The 24,895-nt window shown below is 31.6% G+C and overlaps 1 protein-coding gene and 1 long non-coding RNA gene across 2 annotated transcripts in view; both read right to left on the bottom strand.

Annotated features, from left to right (window-relative positions):
* LOC306669156 overlaps nt 1–24,895 on the bottom strand; it is a 1,049,088-nt gene that overhangs the window by 647,156 nt on the left and 377,037 nt on the right. The gene's annotated exons all lie outside the window — the stretch shown is intronic.
* The window catches only part of TECRL (trans-2,3-enoyl-CoA reductase like), a 101,747-nt gene that overhangs the window by 30,359 nt on the left and 46,493 nt on the right, over nt 1–24,895 (bottom strand). The window contains exons 3-4 of the mRNA XM_079153021.1: nt 11,487–11,531; nt 5,382–5,485 (exon numbers count right to left, since the gene is read on the bottom strand). Of these exons, the coding sequence (XP_079009147.1) occupies nt 5,382–5,485; nt 11,487–11,531 (149 nt within the window). The remainder of the gene's footprint in view (nt 1–5,381; nt 5,486–11,486; nt 11,532–24,895) is intronic.

Raw genomic sequence — 24,895 nt, 5'->3', positions numbered from 1 at the left:
GTTTCTCTATTAAAGTAACATGTTGCTTTCAATGCAAAATTCATTACTTCTACTAGGCAAATGATGTAATTGAGAGTTGTTAGAATTCTATAGAATCTTCATCTTGGTATATAAACATTCCTTGTTATCTGTGGTTATGGATTCTTGGACTAGAGCAGATACCACATGCTGTGGTTGCTCATATCTCTTATGTAAAATGGCATAATACCTGCATATAACCTATTCACACTCTCCTGTATACTCCAAATCATATATAAATTATTTAAAATACTTAATAAAATGTAAATAGCATGCAAACAGTTGTATATATATATTGTTTAGGAAATAATGACAAGAAATAAATCTGTGTAAGTCCAGTACAGATACAAACATTTTAGATATAATGGCATAGTATATGATCCACAGATGTTTGAATACATGGATGTAGTACCCACAGAAATGGAAAATCAACTGTATATGTGTATGTCTAAAATAAAAAGAGGAGATGGCAGTTTTATTTTTAATATATAAAAATGGAAACATGAGACTGCAGTGTGCATTGGTAAAAATTCATGTGCTCAAACTGCATTATTGCATTTGATCCTATATTGAAAAGTCAACCATTTTAGCACTATGAATGTTAAAGTGTCTGTTTCAGAGTTATTTCAAATTAACAACAAAAATAAAAGTGTTTCCAACCTTCACATCCTCAAGAAAAGAGAACTATAAATAAATTTATTAGGACATTTTCCAATAGTAATATCACTTCGTATTAATGAATCCTGTTGAAGATAGTAGAATTTTACATGAAGACTGTTTTTTATAACTATTTTTATCTTGATTGTTATATGAATAATATACAATGGAGAAGTTTAGTCTAGGTACTAGGTAATTTCAACAAATAATTCTTATGAGCCCAGAGAGAAAAATTGATCAAAATATTTTTAAAAGTGGTTTCAGAGAGCTCTTTGAAAAATTAGGAGTTCAAATCTTTGAAAAAGTGCTATGGAGAAAATCGATTGAACCTGGGATTTGAAGTCTGGTAAGAGCATGAAAAATAAATAAGCAGATCTTTTGACCATGCCCAGGAATGTAAATAATAACAATAAAAATTGTTGCTCATTATCTCTCAGGGATGAAGATGCCTGTATTCACAGGTACTATAGCTCAACCTGAAATTTCAAATCATTGATTAGATCGAGATGACCTGGACCCAACAGTGCCATTAGTCCATCCAGAGTATGATAAATTATCTTTGAGAGAAGATAAAATCATCCTCAGTCTGAGTTATCTTTAAAAATTTTTTCACATAAAATTTTCTGTACTTGTCAAAAGTATGCAAGTACAGGAGGAATGAGGATATTGTGACCCAAATCAAGTGAAATAGCAGACAATTGAAATAAATGCATGGAAGATTCACATAACAAGATTAATAGAGACAGGTTTAAAAAGCCTATTGTTCATGTGTTCAAAGAAATAAAAGACAGGGTTGAGAATTTCAGAGACCTGAAAATCTGAAAAGAAAAATCTGGAAATGTAATATGAATCATTGAGGGAGAATACAAAGAAAATAATGGAGAAGGAATAGAGAAAGATATACATGATAAACCATAAATCCTGATAGCACATAAACCCAACCAGGATAAACAGAAACATGATTGCAATTGTACACATCATACTCAAACTGCTGATAAACAAACAAAACAAAAATCTTAAATGAGCCAAATATAAGATATATTACTGTGAAAGGGGCATAGCTGATTTTCAACAGAAGCAATGGAATCAGAAAAGTAAAGAAACATAACTGCCAGCATGGAATTATTTTTTTCTGTAAAACTATTTTTCAAGAAGGAAAGCTATATAAAGACATTTAAAGATGAATAACAGTTGAGATAATTTATCAATGACTGAACTTGAATAAAGCACTAAGTTGTTCTTAAGGCACATGAATAATGATACCAGATATAAGCTTATAAGTGTAGCACTAGAAAAAATACTAAATTACAGTCAAAAAGTTAAGTCTGCATAGATTTTTTGACTTTAAAATATGGAGAAATTAAAGTATATTATGAACATTGAAAATGAATCCAGAGGCTCTCCATTATAAAGTCATTTATTTAGAAACTATCTTTAAACCTGTAAAATTTAAAAAAAATTTATATTAGTGTTTAATATAATAACAGGGTGCACTGAATTCTGTTTGGTATCCACAATAGTAAAAAAAGAAGATGCAAAGGCCAAAATAACAGATAATTAATAGAAAAAACTTAGAGCAATCCAACATGAGGCAAGAAATAAAAGTAGAAAAAATAGTTATGGAATACAATGCAAACTGAATGAAAATATTAGACTTGACAAAAACAAATACATAATTACTTACAATAGAAAATAAATGAGACTATTATTACAATGCAAACCATAAAACTATTAAATTACTAGAAGACATCATAGAGGAAACTCTGGGACCTGATGGTAGGTAGTATGACTTTGCAATCATGATCTATAAAGGATAGCATCATTAAATTAAAGCATTTTCAAACTGAAAACTCTTTGCACAGTGAAAATTCTTGTTAGGGAATAAAAAGAAAAGGATGAAAAAATCATTTGCAAATCACATGTTAAACAAAGGACCTTTTTTATGAATATATAAAGAACTCTTAAAACTCAAAGCTGTGCCCCAGATAATTAAAATTTTATCTCCATAGATAAATGTACACAGATGTTCATAGCAGTGTAATTCGTAATAGCAAATCAGTGAAAATCATGCAACTGGATTTCAGAGGATAAATATTTAAATGAACTCCATGTTCTTTGTGTAATCAAATACTACTCACCAATAAAAAAGAACCAACTATTAATGCACATAACACCCAGCATTAATCTCAAGGGCAAAGTACTTAGAGAAAAATAAATGTCCTTCCCCCAAAAAGCTATTCTGTTGTATCATTCACAAGACAAAAATATGGACATAAATAGGTGGGTGATTGCCCCATGATAGAGAACACATAGCAGTAACATGAAAGAGTTCCTTAAAGGAAACAAAATAATTCTGTAAGTTGATTTTGGTTGTAGAGAAATGAACTTAGGCAGGGAATAAATTGCCTATATATATATATATATTAATATTAATATAAAAAATGTTAAAAACTAAGGTCTTAATGGTGTTTATGTAATGATGATGATATTTTCATGTTAAGATTTTATTCTCAATCTTTTATTGAAGTAGGAGGTTTTTTTATAATTTGCAACACTTTGTGAAAAACATTAAAAATCTAAATTTTAACTTTGCTAAATTAAGTAGATTATTTCCCCCCCAAAAAAAACCCTACAAAATGCTTAGGAGCACGTTGTAATGTTTTATAAATGCATATGAATGTTATATGTTGTAAACTATTGCTTTTGTTGTATAATTTAGTTAATATAAAGTGGGTGTGATTGCAATGTAATGTGTATATTTTTAGGATTTAATAGGACTGGCTCGTTTAGTGAAAAATGAGGTGTGAACCAGAGGGCTGATTTAAAAATATCCAGCCTATTTCCAGAGTTCTCTTTGTCATATAGATGACTTTCTCCTCGAATAAGGTATAATTTTCTAGTACAGTTGTCATAGAATTCCACTTTAGTGCTTTTTCTTCTCAGTGCTTATCCAAATGTTGCAGCTGTAAATTTTTAATGAATTCATGGTTAATGCTGCTCACCCTGACACAATTTCTGTAAACAGAATTCCCTTTACATCATAAATGTGTGCACAGAACCTTCAAATACTTTAGATTCAGTGGATTAAATCATTCTGTCAGAAATCCCTTTAAACATGGGTATGGAGATGTCCCATTTAAGTTTTAAAAACTTTGTGTACACAATGCATCCATGAATAGTTTTTACTTTTCCAAACCTTATAACTTTGAAGAATTTGGAACATTCTGAATTCAGTTTTTAGTGCAACAAATTTGTGTTCAAAAGCTCAACAGACTTTGTAAACTGAACTATCAGATCTTTAAAATAGAACTGAAAAACTTAAATACACAAAGAAAATACACCTCAAAAGCAAAGATATTTAGAAAATTGACAGATTTGGTAACATTTTAATTAATAAATGCAAACTCTAATTTGTTTTAGAGAATCAAATAATAATGTGTGAATTAACCTGCGTTTGTAAAAACTTTTAAAATTGGTTCTTCAAAGGAAAAGCTCAAAGCACTATGAACGACAATGCTGGTTTTTAATATTGGCAAAAAGGAAAGCCACTTTGAAAAGAAAATATGAAAAATAGTGACATTATGAACACAGAAAGTAATTAGAAACAAATCTTCCAAATTTAAACAGTACACAACAAAGAATGTCCTATGTGAAAAAAAATTTAATTGAAAAATTAAAATGCACTATTCTGTATATACCACTGTCAAAATTATTTATCAGATCAACTTTCACTACCTCTGTTACTAAAAATCTTATAGTATTTTCTCTTGCTGTTGAAACTTCTTCCTCATTTGGTCTCTTGAGAGTAACTCAGAGTTTGTGAATGACCATCAAGTATTTTTACTTTTTAGGTCTTTATATCCTTTATTGTAGTCCTCATTCTTCTAATCCCATTGAAGTTAATTGTGGCCATTTTGAGAGCTCATATTATCCCCCAACAGAAAAAAAGGACTCTCTCAAAAGCTGACAGAAATATTACTTCTTCATTCTCAGAGTTTCCTGAAGTCTTCCTTCTACCTGAGAATCTCCCTTTTCACTGAATATTCTACCCCTTCCCTTTCCCTGATCGAAAGGGTCTTTGATATTCCTAGACTCCTATAAGGCAAAAAAAAAAAAAAAAAAAAAAGTAAAGAGATACTCTCCAGCTGACAAAGCATAGGGGAAATAGAGGTGAGACCTCAGGTCAGAAGGTGGATGTAGTGTATATATGTATATACACAGACACACATATTTCCTCTATTAAAACATGGATTCCTTCCTTCTTCCCTTCCTTCTTTCCCTCCCTCTCCTCTCCTCTCCCTCCCCTCCCCTCCCCTCCCCTCCTCTCCTCTTCTCTCCTCTCCTCTCCTCTCCTCCTCATCTTTCCAGAGAATGGATTTAACCCCAGGGGCACTCTACCACTGAGCTATAGCCCCAGATCTTTTTATTTAATTTTGACACAGGGTCTCACTAAGTTGCCAAGACATGCCTCAAACTTGGAATCCTCCTGACGCAGTCACTGGGACTATAGGTGTGTGCCGCAGCATCTGGCCATGAATTTCCGTTGCTCCAATTTTTTACTAGAGCTTTGACCACTGATTATATTAAGAACATAGAATTAAAAATACCATCCAGTACAATATTTTGTGTCATTATTTGAACTAATGTCAATATGTGACTTAGAGCAAAATGTGGGACACATATGTTGCATTTAAGTTGACACTTACTGTGGTCCAGCTGACTTGCTGACCTAGGTCTGTAAAATAGAGTGTTACAATAGAGGAAGTTGCAACACTTTGAATTGTGATGTAGTCTCTCAAAAAAGGTCCACCTAAAATAAAAACAACAAGAACATACTATTTAAATACAATTTGAAGCCATAATGATGAATATTTCCTTAATTTGAAACCAACAAGTACAAAGAATTGATTTTATATAGAAATTAAAATGCATAATAAACTTTCAAATTGAAAATAAAATGTAAACAATACATTTTATAAAATAAATGTATAGCTACTTTATAAACACACTAACATTCCCAATGCTATCTAACCAAAACATAATCTACTATTAGCTGTTCTATTATTTATGACAAAATGTAGTATGAGGACCTAATCAAAGAAGATATAAAATTTTTTATAGATATTAATAAAACTGTCCCAAATATTATCTAAATGATTTAATTCTAAGAAAAATTAGATGAATTCCAGTGGCCACTAATAAGCATGAGGGGAGTGGCATGATTTCTCTTTTTAAAGATCACTCTATGAGAAAAATGGGATGAAGGGGATCAGAGGAGATTATTGGGGAGTCACTGAAAAATGATCAAGCAGCAGATGATGTTCATTTGGATTAAGGTGGTAACTGATGAAATATTCATGAATTATTAATTCCAGATATATGTTAATCACAGAGCATGTTAAACTTGCTAACAAAACGGTTGAGAGGAGAGGATTCAGTGAGATAAAACAGTTCTCACATTTTTGATTGAGCGTGTATTATTATCTCATTAGCTGACAAGAGGAAGATTGACAAAGGAGTGGAACTTAGTACTGAAAATTGAGAGTTCTATAAGTGTATGTTACATTTTTGATATCTATTAGTTATTCAAGAAAGAGTTGTTAAGTAAGCAGCTGGATGAATATCTGAAGATATTTGAAAGTCATTAACATTTAAAGTCGTGGAGTTTGATTGGATTGTTCACAAATTCAGTTAGAAAGTGCTAGAGTGGAAACGGACTGAACTCTCCAGCCCTGCAGGCCTCTGAAATAGTAAGAGGAAGACATCCCAAAAGTTACTGAGGACACTCATTAAATAGGTACCAAATACACAGAACTCATGTCTTAGAAGAGGCAAACATTCCATTCATAAAAATAAACACCAGACAAGTCTGAAATATGTGTACTGAAAGATATGTATATAAATGTCATTTATAGCATTATTGGTAATAGCAAAAATTGGAAAAGAGCTTAAATGTTCCTTAAAGAGATGAGATAAAAGCATTTTACTTTATTCAAAACAATGTATATTATGGAGGAAAAAAACAGAAGTGGACTAGAGTCACATGTACTAAATGGTTAAATCTCACAGGTATAATGCTGGTATTTTTGTTACTATAATTGCTATTATTTATATTATACTTTGCAGTACTACACGATTTGTAATGACCCTATCATGAACAGTTCTCCTTATATTCTCTATTTTTGAAAGAAGCAGAAAAATGTTAATTTGAGTCTACCATGAGAAGATTTTAAGAATTTCAAATGTTTATTTATATCCACAGTCACAGGTTACTTAAAGTAAGTTAAAATATGTAGTTGTTGTATATTAGACTTAAAGGTGGTAATTTGATAAATCCAATTTTAATAGCCAGAGAATTTATTTATTTATTTTTACATATCTTCTATTTTTATATTTCTGGGAGTTGTAAAATTGTATTGATGATTTTGAACCCTGAGAACTTGACATAGAGAGAAAATTAATGCAGGGTATCCCATTAGTCTCAAAAATGACATTCTATTTTGAAATAGGAGAGATTGGTTTGGAAAATGTAGAAATCCAATTTTCTTAATTTAATTTTTTTTCTTAATAAATTATAGTTCTAAATAACATTGGTATATGACACAAGCATGTTATGTAATTTGCTTTAATTCAGTACCTACTACTTCTCATTTCTCTCTCCCCCTCCTTCCCCCTGTTCCCTTTCTTCTACTCTACTGGTCTTTTCTGTATTCATTTATAGGTTTTTTTTTTTTTTTTTTTTTTTAAATAGTGCATTATGGACATACATTGAGGTGAAATTCACTATGATATACTCATATATGTAAATAGGATAGTTTGGACAATTTCATTCCACCATTCTTCCCTTTTCCCATCCTTCCTCCTTCCCCGTCAATCCCCTCTTCTACTCCATTGTGTTCTCCTCTATTTTTATGGGAATCCCCCTCCTCCTACTTTTTCCCCCTTGTTTTACACTAAACTTCCACATATGATTTTTAACATTTCACCCTTTACTTATTTCACTTAGCATGATGTTCTCCAGTTCCATCCATTTACTGGCAATTTCACAATTTCATTCTTCTTTATGGTTGAGTAAAAGTCCACTGTGTTATTTACCACATTTTCTTTATCCATTCATTCATTTATGGGCAGGCACCTGGGCTAGATCTATAACTTGAATAGCCAGAGAATTTATATGGGAATAATAATGTTTATAATTCTCTAGGTACTCTAATGAGGACCATTTTACAGTTACATTTTAAAAATCTAATTTAAATGTGTATATATATAGATATATATACACACACACGTTTATACACACCCACTCACACACATACACACGTAAAATTGGTATTTCCTCAAAAATGTGAATGTAGCTCTGATTTGTGCTAAGAAAATGTATGTGTTAGGCATATTTTTAGTATATATCTGTAAGATTCCTGTCCTCTGTCTTATTTCTGGGATTCTGACCATGATAGACACTACTTTTTGACTAGATTATGTTACTTGGCTTCAGCAAAGACAGTTATTCAGGTGGTTCTGATCTAATCATGTGAATTTTTAAATCTATGTATAGAGATCAGAAACAACAATTCAGAGATTCAGTATGTTAGAAAGATTGTGCCACTGCTAGTTTGAAGACAGAGAGGGGCACATGTCAAGGCTACAGGTAGCCTCACAGAACAGATAGAAGATTTACCACCTGACATCCAGCAATCAAACAGGAGATTCTCTCATACAATTGCAAAAAACAAACAAACAAATAAAAGAACAAATTTAAAGAACATACGAACTTTTCCAACAACATGAATGAAGATGGAAGGGTACTTTGCTGAAGGGTCTTCAGATGGGAATTCAGCTCCACCAACACTTTGATTACAGGTCTAACTGATCCTGAACAGAGACTGCAGCCATACTGTGGTCTCAGTCTAATAAAAGGGAATTGCTAAATTTGTGGTAATTTGTAACACAGCCATAAAAAATGTTAATAAAACATGAACCAAGATAAAGAATTTGATAACTAAATGGTCAATAATTCTGTGAAAATTATAATATAGGAAAGAGAAAATATTAATAAGGAAAAAATTCTGATGATTTGTATCACTTGAAAGTGTACAACACACTTTTCAACACACGTTTATTGGCACTTTTAGGAAAAGGATTAATTTTTACTCCTCTATCATCCTTGTCAATTTTAGGGGAGCATTGACCTTCTGTTTTTAAAATGTTCCACTAATTCAACATTTTGAAAAAACAACCTGACAAAATCCAAATATATTATATATCACATCACTCTTAGATTTAGGAATCAGGACACTTGTCCTTGACCGCCCACAACCATGCCCCTATTCAGAGGGAGAAAAATATGTGGGATCAACAGAACATGTCTAACTGGAGATACTGCCACTCCTTCTAGATCATAATTCAGTAAGTTATGGGTCTCACATTTCCTGCACACATTAATTCAAGCATATATTTGTCTTTGGATATTCCCTCAGGAATGGGACAGACTCTGGACTGCACATCCCTAAACCTAGGGGTATCTCAAGGCTGTTGTAGTTTATGCTGTGTGGATACATTGTTGGTATTGTTGGAGCTAGTGCTGGGAAGAGAATAAAATTCAATTCTATCCTTGTTTTAACTGTTTTGTGTAGCAATCCAATACCACTAATAATTAGAAATTCAAACCAGTCTTTTTAGCTCATTATGAAGCATGTTATTAAGGTAGCAAAACAACATATTTTACTTATCAGTTTGTATGACAGATTTGTTGTAATAATTATTGTAATCTTTACCATCCCCATAATCCATATTATTCGCAGAATGACTCTAGTTTCCTCATGGACAATAGGCATCTACTTCCCCACCCTCAAATATAAACTGATGACTTGCTTTGATGAACAGAATGTGAGGCAGGTGATCTTTTGCCAACAGTTCCAAGGCTGGAGGGAAGGGAGAAGTGGAGGTTCACTGAATTGGACAGAGGGGAAACATGGGGAAGGGAGGAAGGATGAGAATGGGAAAAACAGTAGAATGAATCAAACATAACTTTCCCATGTTCATATATGAATACATGACCAGAGTAACTCCTCATTGTGTACAGTCAGAAGTATGAGATGTTATACTCCATGTATAGGATGTGTCAAAATACATTCTACTGTCAGGTATAACTATAAAGAAGAAATTAAAAAACTGAAAAAAATGTCAAAGTTTGCTAAATCTTGTTGATGCTTCATATGAGGTGATTGCTCACAAAGCAATTTATTCTGGTAAATATATTCTGGGAGCAAACTATTTTTCTGATTGCTTTCTTTGTTTTAGTGTTATTATTTATTTTCTTCATAATATAATTGTTTATTATTATGATTGGTGAAACATGTAGCATGCAACAAGCATTGTATGCTTTATAAACATAATTTTATAGAATACTTAAAAAAGACCTAAATTCTTTATTAGTTTCACCTTAAAAAGAGAAGATCTGTAGATAGGTAATTATAAAAGTCAAGGTTAAAATCCTAAAGTTACCCAAATAAACTTTTCTTTGCAATGATACTCTGATCTTTCAGTTTGTTGACTTTTGCCAAATACCTTATCATATTCCTATCCGAGGACCTATCAAACACTTATACCTTGGTCAGACCACATCCTAGTATACTCAACCAGGTAAATAAATGTGAGGAAAAACAAAAATGTCACATTCACTATAAAAGTTGAACTAACAAATTTCTCAGTCCTTATAGTGTTCTTCAAATTGAAGTTACATTTCACATTGAAATCTTTAGCACTCTTGGAGAGCATTCTCTATATAAGAATCAACTTCAGAAAGCAGTACAACTGTGTCATTTCATGTATGTACTAGGCTCTGTGGAGGCAAACATAAAGTAGATGATGATTTTGATTTTTAAGCTCTAGGCAGGTGGGAATTTTACTTGAATAAGCAAGAATGATTCAGAGACTACAAAGGGTGTGACTTCTGAGAATGTCATGGATTCCTGTATGTTTAATATATAGGTCTCATAGAAAGAGGGAATGTTTAAAAAAAAAATCAATGAAATCAAACGACATCTTTGAGACATATAAGGAAATCTTCATTTGTCTTTTGGTGCCAGTAATAGCCGAAAGTAGACAGCCTGAGTGTCAGCAAAAGCACTAGAAAAAAATTTTGATATATTATTTAATGGAAAGATTAGAAAATTACAACCACACAAATGTTTCTTGTAAATTTACTATTAATATTAAGGACTTTGTCTCCCTTACACTGTCTCCCGCAAAAGAAAAAAGTACATTCTAACCACAGCTTTCATTAAAATTAAAAATTCCAAATTTTAAATCAAGTTGATCCAAAGTCAGTAATGATGATCCTTAACTAAGACCCATTTTTAAATTTATTGAAAAATCCCCAGAGAGAATGAGTTTGAAATTCTGAGAAACTCCAAGTTTAATAGTGGATATCATATTTCTCCTCCAAGTTCACTAATTTTGCCTCCCATTACTTTGCTTTTTCTATTTTATGACGGCAGAAAGAAAAAAAAATATTCAAGGAGTTAAGCATTATCCCTGAGAATATATCAAAGGACAGTAAAATGAACGTGTATAGCAGTTAACACTTACAAGACAGAAAGATTTTAGTTTAGAACCTGTGTCTCATGCTCAGAAACAGTGAATATGTAAGAAACAGCTCTTTGAGACTAAAATTCCTCATCTATAAAAATGAAGGACTTGTTGAAAAGGTATAATATTTCCACATGCACACTAAGTAATAAATATGAGACACCGATGGTAGAAAATGATTCTAAATTTAAATAAATGGATCAGTGAAAATTGTTTCTTACCACATTCTAGCTGTAGTCCAACTCGAGAAGGGTACCACTTTGGACCTATTCAATGAAAATTAACATGTAATTATAAGAAAACCGTAGAAATAGCTTAAAAATCTAACAGCAGTCATTGAAACACAGATCACATCTTGGAAAGTGAATAAATGTTGGGACTAATAACACGTTAACTAACTCAGGCTGACTCCTTACTCCCTGGAGAGTGAGCAAGATCAAGGCCTCAAAGACGGTTTCAAAGGTTAGGGATGATAAATTGGACCACCGTCAGGGATTGGTTAACAACAGTTCCGAGAAGGTGATCAGGTCATGCTTGCCATATAATCCTATGGGACTCTCACCTGGTGAACCCCCCCATGCCTTGCTGACCTTTAAGCTGATTGGTTCCCGCCTAGCCCCCATCCTACATAAAAGCTGTGTGACTTTCTCAATAAACGAGTTCCTGCTGTGCCTCGTGTGCTGACAGACCTCCCGGCTCTGGGTTTCCTTTGCCACCAACACTCATCATCCTGCTCGGCCCTATTCTCCTCAGGCGGGCCCTGAGGGAGATACATCGGACCTTGTTGCCCGACAGGGAGCAACAAATAAAATGATGATTATACATACTGTGTCAAAAATGGAAATAATAGCTACCTTTGGCAGTGTGCTGACCAGTAGTGGTGGAGAGTGAATAGGAAAAAAAAAAAAAAAGTTTTCAGTTGGCAATTTTCTACTTTTAATGTTGGTACTGGTTACATTGTTGAGTTCATGCTATAGACATATACCAATCTGTGTGACCTAAGATTTATGCACTTTGTGTAAATTGTTATTCAGTAAAGAACTTAAACATGTTTATTGAAAACTGGAGACCTTTGATCTATTTGAAATTTGTCTAACTTGGCATGTGAAAATGGGTTATCTTCTCTACAGGAGTAAGGTTCTCTATCAGAATATGTACTAACAACTTCTTTTTATAAATGGTTTTAGTTGTTGATGGATAGTTATTTATTTATATGAGGTGCTGAGAATCAAACCCAGTGCCTCATGCATGTTAGGCAAGCATTCCACCATTGAGCAACAAACCCTGTATAACAACTTCTAATATCATGATTGTATTGTAAGAATATTGTAGGAAATATCATTTTAGTATCTTATCTTTATTCCATTATTACCAATAATGCTATTATAATAATGCTATCTGCAACAGAATCACCAAAACTTCATTATTATACACAGTCATAATGAAAGTTGATTCACAACTGCTATTTGTTTTTTCTTAAAATAAATTGCATAGCATTATTTTAAAATCTCTATTGAAAATTCACTTAACTTTGAGATTCAATGTTAAACAAATGTATATGTTGTATAATAAATTAAAAAGAACTCTATCTTCAAAGGAATGTTCCACAATTATAATCTTTATTTTCAAAATATTACCTGTGTCAGTGAGAATGATGATAATGGGTTATAACTAGAGGGTAACAATCATTTCTCCCTGAATTTACTAATAAAAGACAACTTATACATAAAAGTTGTCATAGGAAGAGTAACTCATATGGCAAAAATTACAACTACAAGTTACATATGATTTGGGATTACTTCTGTTAACAAAATTTTGGAATAATATGACAGACAGGCACATTTTGTTTATTTTTTTTAAGAAAATATTCAGAGAAAGGCATTTTATTTTTATTTTCTGTTTGTATTTACTAATGTAATATTATTATTTATATAACCATTTTTTGTTTTGGAATGTATGCTAGTATTATTGGATCAAAAATATTTTAAAATAACTTTGTTACAATGAAAATCTAATGTCAAAGAAGATAAAATACAAATTAATGCAACAAAGAAGTCAACAGTTTCAACTGAGTTTGTTAGCAAACTATGGGTATTAACAAAATGTAAATTTTATGAGAATCCATTTATATATGGCAATGATAACTGAATACTTATAATGGGTGTATATCAGCTGTCAATTTTTATCTATTTTAATAATATCCATTTAAGATATTTTCCAGAGCACTTTATGAGGCTTTTTATGTTGGAAATATCAAAGAAGAACTATCATTGTAGGTGAATAAAACTGTCTATGAACTACACAAGTAACTACTTAGGTTGCTTGTTGGGATGAGGTGGATTAGGCTAAAGAAAGTAAAGGAGGAAAGATAATTTATAAAATATTAAAGAAAATATGTTACAGAAGGGTTATTAGCATGTTTGAATAGTTTAAAAGGTTATTTGTAATGCTGTTTACTTTGAAGTTGGACAACTGGCTTACAGATAAATGATGGCTATATGAAGTATCTTCAATGATATGATAGGATCTTATAACACTATAGGTGTTGAACTTGATTTGTATAATTGCTACCATATTGTAAACTTAGAGTTATTTTAATGGTAATTGAAGTTTTCATATCATCCTGTAATAATATTACAAATAAGTTATGTCTTGCTATAATTCAAATATATTTATTTTAATAAGGTCATTATATCCAATGAGCCATTTAGAGAGGCAATTAATATATGTAAAAGGATATATAGGTACCAATAGTATTGCATATTTTTTAAAAGATAGAAAATGTGGAAAAATACATACAAATGAATATATAATCAGACATTTATACAAAAGAAAATTTATATTTTAGAATCATATCAGGAATAATAGAATGTAAAATAAGTATGTACACAAAGACTTAGATACTAAGTCAGTGTCTTAATGATTTTCACTGTACAAAGATGAACAAAGGAAAACAGTTGATGAGTAAACTGATACTGATAAATACTGGAGCAAACATGGTGCATCTCAATTTTAATGAACTTTTTATCTTATCAAAAGAAATTTCATTAATAACATGTTAAGTAAACATGGATAGGAGACTATTTGTATAGAAAATTAAAAAAAAAAATTTTTAGTTCATGAAATGAATATCATTCCATATAACTTCCTAAATTGACCCAAAATAATTGGAAGTGTAACTGAAAACCAATTATGAGCCTGATAGCAGTCAAGTGCATTCAAATGACACCCTGAATTAATTGTCATCTTGTAAGGCAAGCAAACAAGTTAAGAGTAAAGGATGAGCAAATTCAAGGTATTCTGAACATGAAGAGAAACAAATAAATTTATTTTACAGAAAATAAATAGTAATAGTCTTCTTGTATTTAAATTTGACTTTATACCTACTTCTTGACTCAACATTTTAAAGGTAATAAGCAAGAAACTATCAAGAGCAAATGTCAAACATAATAACTGAGCTTGCAATATGCCTTTTCATGTGATGATTCTTAAGTATTGCATATAATGTATTTAAAGAAGAAAAGATTTGGAAGAAAATCAAAAATAAGTTTTAAAAGCAAAAAAAATTGTTAAGTGGAATAAAGATAGTCTTATTCAAAAGAACATCCTTATGGTTAGCTGGAAGAAAGAACATTCTGGAGCAAGGTAAGAATTTCCTAAAAAGACATAAATAGTTAACACTGGTTTTCTTTCACAGATATGTATAATATCTGTATTTAAAGACTAGCATAGCATTAATTCCTACATTTGGTGGGAGAGTGGAATAAAAAACTCTTAAGATAGATATTACTTTAAAAACAAATCTCTTTCTGTATTTAAAAATAATACTGAGAAAAGTTTTACATTTTCTTCATCAAGAACACATTAATGTTTTAGGGATAGTGTTTATGTTTCTGAAAGAAAAAAAGAACTGTTTCCTCTCTTATCTTCAAAAATAACTAGCATAGTTTAATGTAAACCAGCACCAATAAAACACGTATTATTTTGCTGACCTTGAAATAAAAAAGCAACTGCTAGAAAGTTTTCTACTACAAACTTCTCAAGCAAGAAAGACAAGGTGCTATAACACTGTATAATCAGCAATTGCAGGAGATTTCTGTGGAAGAATAAAGAAATTGGTTCTAAAAATGCAAAATTTTAAAGCTGCATAAACAAATACTCAGAATTATGAAATTAAAAGAGGATGAAAAGAAGAGGCATAAAACAAATTCATATCTCAATGTATACAAGGCACAAATAAGAATTATGTGGGAGGAAAAGAACATACAGAGTGCAACTGAACTATTTCTTTAGTATATAGACAATTCATCTACCTAATTACTCACTGTCATCTAAGGAAGTATCAAGATTGATCACCATGACTACATGCCATTTCCTTTGGACAGCATCAGCTATCCAAATCTTCCTGAGCATCCATTAGCACAGTGACACTTTTCCTAATTTTATTTGCAAAACTACTGATCAGACCTGATAGTTCACTTCTCCAGGCCTTTTAAGACTTTTCCAATGTACTTTAAACCACTCCTGGTTTGAAATCTGTTATAAACTTCTAAATCATCAAATTCCATTCAATATTTCCTTGCTGTAATATCAAAGTTCTTTTCATCTTCTTGAACCAGCTTTCATTACTCATGACAATCCCACTCAATTGTGCATCAGAAAGTGTACTAGGAGTTCTCTTGCTATCAAATCTTGCCCACAAACATTTGCTCTCCATTCTCTTTGTGGAATGCACATCACCAGAACTCACTGTTTACTTGTATTCTTGTTGCCATCTCTTATGGTCTCATCTTTCCACCTAAATAATTGATGACTGAAGTTCAGAATAGTCTCTTTGCCACTACTTACTATAACAATGTTTGTGATTTCAGCATCTTTTTAATTTAAATCATTTATATACTAGATAGATTACTCAAATTCAGTCTCTACTCTGTCATTCTTTCCCAGAGTCTTATACTAAACAAGTCCAATCCCTCCAAATACACATTCTGAACATCTTTACCTTCTCATGATTGTCATCCTTTTTTCCTGTTTACTTATGTTAACATTTTTCTCTCAAATGTTCTTAAATTATTCATGGAATGTCTAGAAATTATTTTCACTATGAAAAACTTCTCATTTCTCCAAAATTTCACACTATTCAAGGTTAAATTCTAGGATTGTTACCCAAAATGACACCTGGGGCTGGGTCTATGGCTTTGTGGTAGAGTATTTGCCTGGCATGTGTAAGGTACTGGGTTTGATCCTCAGCACCACAAAAAAATAAATAAATAAAGGTATTGTGTTCATCTACAACTAAAAAATAATTTAAAATAAATAAATAAAATAAAATGATGCCCTGACAAATTGACCTTCCTACTTTGCCCTATTTCCTTATGTTTCACTAATTGGCAATCCTGACTCCAGTTAAGCTCAACTGTTCCATCTCTGAATTAATGAACCACTTCCACACAGGGGGCATTTGATACAAAGACGAAGTCAATTCCAGTGTTACCAGGCAGTTATAGTTCCCCTCATGTTGCTTTTGAGCTTTCTCTCTGACATTATTTTATGTACAGTTAAAATGTTTAATGTCCATTTCAAACAATTGTGCAACCTTTACGAGAACAGGCACTCTTGAACATTTCAATCACCAGTTAGAAGATTGCCTCACATTGGAATGGGTGATTTTATGAGATTCAAATAAATATCCAGCCTTCTTTTAAAGAGATAGAAGAAGTTATATAAAAACCATGATTTTAATTAAATATGAGATTAGTTATTTGTAGCAAATCATTTCCCTATCTAAAGACTCAGTGAGTCTATGGACATTTCTGGTCTCAGCTTATCTCTTAAGAAAATTATTTGCCTGTTGCCTTATATATTTTGGAGAAATAACTTTTATGATTCTTTATTCATCTATTAAGCAAAATAAAATCAAATATGATGGATAGCAAAGTTATCTCACACTTAGGGATATTGTGAGATTAAATGAGATAAAGTGCAAATTATCAAAACCTATTAGCTCATTAAAGTATGTCAACAACATTAAAAGTTTATTATTTGTATTTTTTATATTTTTATTTGTATTTTTACTAAACATAATATATACATTTTTGAAATTTCTTTTTGAAAAATCAATAAAAATAACAGGGGTAATAAAAATAGAACAAAGAGAAAATAACTTAAAATCTTTACAACTCTGAATTATGATCATTTAAAATAATAGTAATAGTCACAATAAAAATTCCAAGAATGTTTAAAATGTTATTAATAAAATAATACCTGAAAAACCTAAATTTTTGTCTTTTTAAAATAAAAAAGTAGAAGGGTAAAGAAAATTATGCAAGAAAGAGTTTCCACTGCTAAAAGTAACAAACAAGGCTAAAATAGATAAGAAACATTTTCAAGCCAGAGTAGAATGGATTTCCAAACCAAATCTGGTAAGAAATGTATGTCATGATATAGTGTTTTTTAGTAGTCTACACCTTTATCTGTGTTGCATAGTTGGTGTTCAGCTAGTGTTATTTCTTGTTAAAAAAATGATACCATACTGAAAATATGGGTATCAAAATCATAAATTCCACATTATGTTGATTCCATTATTGTATTTATCAATCATATGGCAGCTAATAACTATTACAGGAAATAAAAGCAAACATTATACTAGAGAAGAAATGATCTGACAGTACAAAGCAAATGTACAACAGGAAAAAAATCAAAGAAACATATCCTACCTAACTCTAAATTATCTGTTAAGTGGACTTTTTATTTTTGACTGCCGCTGATATAAATATGCGTGGACATCTGCTCGTACACACATACACAGGGAAAGTTTATTTAAGACATTCTTTCCAGGCAAATTCACTTGTTTACAAAAATAAATTGTATTCATCTAATTAGCTAAATGTTTGTAAATGTAAAATAATTCCTGTCACAAATTATCCAAGTTTTTCATGTCATAAAATTATATTTTGCTTACAGAATATTTCTGAATGATTTTTGATAAAAAAAAATTTGTCAGGAGATGAACATTAATTATAAACTTTAACAACCATAGAGAAAAAAAGTAGAAAGTGGACAAAATGTCATGGTTTGTAGAGAGCACATTATCCTTTCCAGCTGTGGAAACATATTTTTCTCAAATCCTGGGGACATAAATCTTGTAAGAAAATAGATCTTATCCCTTAATGCTAGTAGATAAGAAGAGATAGTATATTCCTAAATACAGTGCTGTTTGAATAAGTATTTATGGAATGTAAACCAATTACCACTAACAACTGGGATGGAAAAAATGTAGCAAAATCATAGGTAAAAATCCGGATGTATAATACTGTACATCAATATAAACTATGTGTATGTGTGTATGTATATATATGTGTGTGTATGTATTTATATATTTAGACGTAATCTGTACTAAAATTAGCTAAAAGATTCTCTGTCTCTATATACTTACATCAGTACAGTCTTAGATAAATAAATTTGTTTTAATTTTTGATATAAGAATATAAAATTTGAAATTATAAGTGCAGTATGAAAATTCTGTCCTAACAGAAATGAATCAAATATAAAGCATTTTATATAAATAGTGTTCATTTTATTCAGATTGGAAATTAGACTGAGTTGAAAGACTTCATAGTTGTTTACTATTCAAATTTGTGAACATTTTTGGTGAGTTTTGGAAGTGGTGCCTGCAGTTTCAAGTGTATTATAAAGCATAACTCCTAGCTAAAACTTAATGGCTTGGAGAGTTTGAATAAAACTAAATAGCAAATGCATAAGACCAACCATGGTTTTCAACAAACAGCAACTGGTAGGAAAAAAGAAAAGAAAATAGTAATTACAATCTCAAAATTCCCAAGAAGAACTTCTATTTTCTATATTGCTTTTTATATTGTCTTTAAAAAGTGACATTTATTATTTTACACACCTAGACTGAGATAGTCCCTGAAAAAGATAAAGATTTTCTAAGCCACAAGTAGATCCAAGCTAAAGTCCTCTTGAAGAGGCCTTAGTCATGTCCATGTCCTACTGTCAGTGAAAAGGAATGAGACCTACCAATGAATTCAGAATCCTCATGATGCCACCAGTTACCAGAGGAAACACAGAAATCTGTCTTCCCAGCATCTTGGGGTGGCTGAGGTTTACAGTAACGGCAATTCTGATGTGTGTGGATTAAGGAATGCTCAGTTCACTCCTAAAATATCATTTCAGGGTATGTCTTTGAAAATAACATACAGAAATAAAAGATCAACATTTGAATCAGCAGACTGAGTAAACAACTGGACAGGTATCATCTGATCTACTGAAGGTCCACACAGAACAAAATAGTAGAGGAAGGGTAAATTTGTTCTCAACTTCAACAGGGCATATATCTCTTCTGCACTCAAATTCTGACACTCCTGGTTCTTGAACATTTTATATTTATACCCAAATTACACCATTGTCTCTACTAGTTCTTAAGACTTTGGATTTGAACTAGAACTATCCCCCTTGCTTTCTTACATTTCCAGATTGTTGATGGAAGACAGCAGATCACTTATTCCAAAATCACATAAACCAATCCTTCATGATAATATCCTTTTATATTCATCTTTCTCTATAAATTCTATTAGTGCTATTTCTATGGAAAATCAAGAGTGCACACAGTAACTAGCAACCCTGTGACCTGGTAGATATGAAATTACTTTTACCATAGACCCTGGTACTGACATAATCCTGACAAAGCTCTGGAACATGATAAAGTATATCATAGCTCCTGAAAGTTTCTCACATAGCTGACACTGATTGGGAAACCTGCCAGTGCAAATCAAGTTAAAATTTCGGCTGAGTTCCTCTCAAAGACACTCTTAGAGATCTTTTCTAGTCTGCTTTATTTTATTGAATAATAAGAGAGTAAATTCCTGCCCTTCTAAAGCCTTTATTCTGTGTGAATTTTCTGATATTATATGAGCTTAGAAATGTAGCACAAGCATCTCCAACACTGGTTTTACACACCATGTTTTTCTCTAATGTAGATTTGCCACTACAGAAAAATGTGCAGTTGCAGCTGATTGCTTTTATTTTTGCTCAGCTTTTAGTCCTTTTCCCCCAATATAAAAGTTACCCATACACTGGATGTATCTATGTGACTACTGGTCTGCAAGTTCCTCTCAGCCTCCCTGCACATGAAAGACTCATCCCACATATAGTCTCTGAAGCCTTCACAAACTGGACACCTTGCCTTTTTTCCTTCTGAAGTATTTCTCTTTTCTCCACCTTGTTGTTTAACAAAATGGTAAAAATTTTGTTGACCATTAAACTCTCCAGTGCACTCGCTCCTGCTGTTTCTGCCTAGGGTGTGATCTCTGATGCTTCAGGGGTGAAAAATAACTTCCAAACCAGAACATGTATTTGGGGCCCTGCCTCTGCCTAGACAATACTTGCAAAAAAAGTCCAGTTTGGAAAGAGGCCTCCTCATCCTCCACTTTATGCCAACAGTGAAAGCCACAGTGCAACATTGTCCAGATCTCTGATCCACATTAAGGACCTCCCATTTCTTCTGAAAATAGTACATGGCCACATCATCAAAAGGCATGTTTTATACCCCATTGTCTGCATTGCATCACTACTCTTATTTTTTAGTTATTATGAAGTCAAATAAGAGTTATCCAAACCCAGAAACTATGATAACACAGGAAATGTGATACTGTAAGAAATAATCTCATGAAATGAGATAACTAACAGGAGGGTAGTTTAAAAAGTGTGGAAATATTGGCCAAAAGGGTGACTCATGTGCCAGAGACAGAGAAGAATCGAGATTCTATCACACTACTCAGAATGATGTGCAACTTAAAACTTGTGAATTATTAATTTCTGGATTTTTTCTCTTAATGTTTTCACACAGAGCTAACTAAAACTGCAGGAAGTGAAACTAAAGATATGATAGATCCTAAAGGTAACATAATATTGTGATGGGGAGTTTGAAGAGACATACAATAGTGGGTCCAATAAGATAGAATCCTAACATTTCTGGAAGGCCAATTTCATTCCACAAGCAAATCCCATTATTGAAGATATATGGAGATAATAATGACATTTACATGCAAAGAATGATAGCATAGTTGAAAGATGACTACTCAGAAAATTAAATAGAAGCTAATTCTTAAAATAATGTTTTTTTCCGATGTGATTTCTAAAATAACTAAGACACTACTTGAGAAATTTTGAAATATTTAGCATTATTTAATGAATACATAGTATCTTTTAAAATTTTTGAATACAAGAGGAAATTAAGCTTCTACCTCTTGCATAGAAACAGGATTTGCTTTGAATTACTGTTGTATCGTATCTATGTTGCACAAAACTATACATTAAGGAAAGGAAAACCAGATCAGAATATGAACACTTAATTTCAACTTAGTGCAGAAAAAATATTGTGATAGTTTTGTTTTCTCACCATGAAAAATGATTGACAGAAGAGCAGTGGTTTTACATTTGAATTATCCTACTGTCTCGTTTTTCATTATAATATTTTCAAAAAATTTTCATGTAGACACCAACTCTGGGTAAAGTAGATAGAATAAGCAATTATATTCCTTTTAATAAGAGATCAAATTATATAACTAATTTGGTCAAACACTATTACTGATTTTTCTGTGAAGATACTTTTGTGGATGAGAACAACTCACAAATAGGTGGATTTTGGATAAATCAGATTGCAATCTGTAAAGTGGGTGGGACTCATGTGGTCATTCAATGTCCCTGAGAAAGAAGAAATTCTGCCATCAGCCAGCCCTTGATTACAAACTGCAATTCTTCCCTGAGTCTCCAGTCTGGTGACCTAGTTCATTAGTTTGGATTCTCCAAATCTCCACAATCCAGTGAATCAATTACTAATAATCTCTTTAACTATTGCAATGAGTATAGTTGGAATGGTTATAAAATCTCCTGTGACTTGGTCATTTTAAAAATCAGTTTTAATCAAATATTTATATGTGTGGACAACTAATACAGATTTTAAAACCCTTAAGCTAAAGTAAAATTAGCATATAATTTTTTTAAGCTAGAATAAAATTCAAGATGCTTAGAAAACAATGTATATACTTACTTAACTCATTCCAAAATGGTGAGATTTGACTCTGGAGTACCAATGGTAAAAGCATGCGAGGCACTATTCACTCTATATTTGAAAGACATCTTGGATTCTAGATGATTCCAAGGATAAAGAGTAAATTGTCTCACTACTGTGTTCCTATCCAGAAACTAAGACATAACTATTTTGTTCTTGGTCTCAGACCAATGTTTAAACAAATATTGATAGAATAATTATTACTATTTTTTAAAACTGATGTTTTCCTGGTTCAAGAATGATGATTCCATCACTTCAAGGAACTCACAGTGTAACTAAAGAGACACAAACAATTCAAATATGGTATGAGTGCATCAATGAAAAGATTAGATAGACCTCAAGGCAGATGGCACTATCTCTACTGGAGAAGTTAGTGAACTAAGCTATTTTAAAATGGAGTTCTGAGTCATCATCAAAAAAGGAATTTTAGAATGCAAACTATATTTTAAGAGAGACAGATGAGTAGATAAATAGGTAAACAAAGATAAATAGTATATATATATTGGGGGAGCCATACAGCTTTGATAATAATGTTGCCCTTCTCAGATGAAGATGCTTAAGCTGAGAAGATTTCAGTGATCTTTTTCAAGGAAATTTTATTGTTGTTGATATAATAGATTAAGTAAATGTTAATTTTTCACCTAAACTTTGATCAAATAAATCATTCTGTCTCCTAAAATATCTGGATTTCAAACAAATATCCTTCTATACTAAAGTGAACCCTTCTTGGAAATCAGTGTACATAGTTAACTCATTTCAAAACTGACATTTGACTTTGAGGTAGCAATGACAAAAGCAATGGTAAGCACTTTTTCATTTTATATTTGAAATGAAAAGCACAATGGACTCTAGATGATTTTAAGAATAAAGAAAAATGGTGGAATGAGACAGACATCATTCCCTATGTACATGTATGATTACACGAATGATGAATCTACATTGTGTACAACCATAGAAACGAAATTATGTACCCCATTTGTGTACAATGAATCAAAACGCAGTCTGTGAAAAATTAAAAGCTAAATAAAAATAATAATAATTAAGAAAAAAGAATAAAGAACCTTTTACTGTGTTCTTATTCAAGAGTTGATGTAGACATGTATAGAAATATTACAGTGTAATGAACTGAATGTTAGGAATATTAAAAAGACATGAAAATATTTAAGATATATAGTAAGCAGAATAATGGCCCTTGAAAGATGTCCACTTTGTAATTATCAGACCTAAAATATGGTGCATGTCATGCTAAAAGAGATATTGAAAATGTAAAAAAAAAAAAAATAGAATATTCTGGATTTGTTTTGTGGGCCCAATCTATATGAGCCACAAGTTGGAGCCAGAAGAGACATGGCAGAAAATTAGACTGAAAGAAATAACAGACTGATTTGAAGATGGTGAGGGCAACAACAGTAAAGAAATGCAGGAAGCCTGTCATAGTTCATAGTGGCTTCTGGCAAGTTACTCAAAGAGACATTGGAAGCAGATTTTTCTACAATTTCTAGAAAAAAAGCCAGTAACATATTTCAGCCTTTTGAGACTACGGCAAAGAATCTAGGCAAGCCCATTCAGACCCATGTTTTATACAACTGAGAGATAATAAATTTCTTTTAAGAAACTAAACATTACAACAACCGAAAACTAATTCAACCAAGTACAAAGATAACACTTATTTCAATGCTCTGTTATAGTTAATATGAAATGTCTGCCATATAAACCAATTGTAACATAAAATATATTGAACAAAAAATTTAATTTTAAAAAGTATTCTCAAAGCCAAAAATTCTTTGTCAACATTTTATGTCTTTAATTTTTAAATATTGTATATTTTTTAATGGAAAATTGATTTGTCTCTAAATGAAAGTTGGTCACATGTTACCTCAAAAAAGAAACAACAAGAAAATATATAATATCAATAACAACAAGAATAATTCCCTCCAGTCTGACATACTTCCAAATGGATTGACCTAAATGAATCACAGAAATTTCCTGTGTAAAAATTGACCAAATTTTGTCGATTTTTTAAAATTCTTACTAACTACACCTTGAGAGAAATTCTAGGAAGAAGAATATTATATAGTAAAATCTTCAAAAAAAAAAAAAAAGGAAAAGGAAATTAAGGTAATTATAGATGTGTTTTTATTTTGATTTTCTGATCTTGTTTTTATGAGCTGTTCAGTTTTGGAGAAAGTTGATGCTTTTCAAAATGTCTGTGTGGTTAGAGCTATATGGGCCTAATTAATTTGAGCACTTTTCCTCATGCTTTGCACTAATGAAAGTCTGAGGTTTTTTTAAGGTTATATGTTGAATTATAGAAACAAAAATGGAATTAAAATCATGGGGAACCATAAATCAGAAAGACATAACGATAGTAAATATTTATGCCCCAAACAATGGGTGCATCCCTGTACATCAAAAAAATCCTTCTCAATTTCAAGAATCACATAGACCACAACACAATAATTCTGGGCGACTTTAATGCACCGCTGTCACCACTAGATAGATCCTCCAAACAAAATCCAACTAAAGAAACCATAGAACTCA

Source organism: Sciurus vulgaris (assembly GCF_902686455.1).
Source record: "Sciurus vulgaris genome assembly, chromosome: 9".
NCBI classification, from domain to species: domain Eukaryota; kingdom Metazoa; phylum Chordata; class Mammalia; order Rodentia; family Sciuridae; genus Sciurus; species Sciurus vulgaris.
This window is presented reverse-complemented; position numbering and strand designations above follow the sequence as displayed.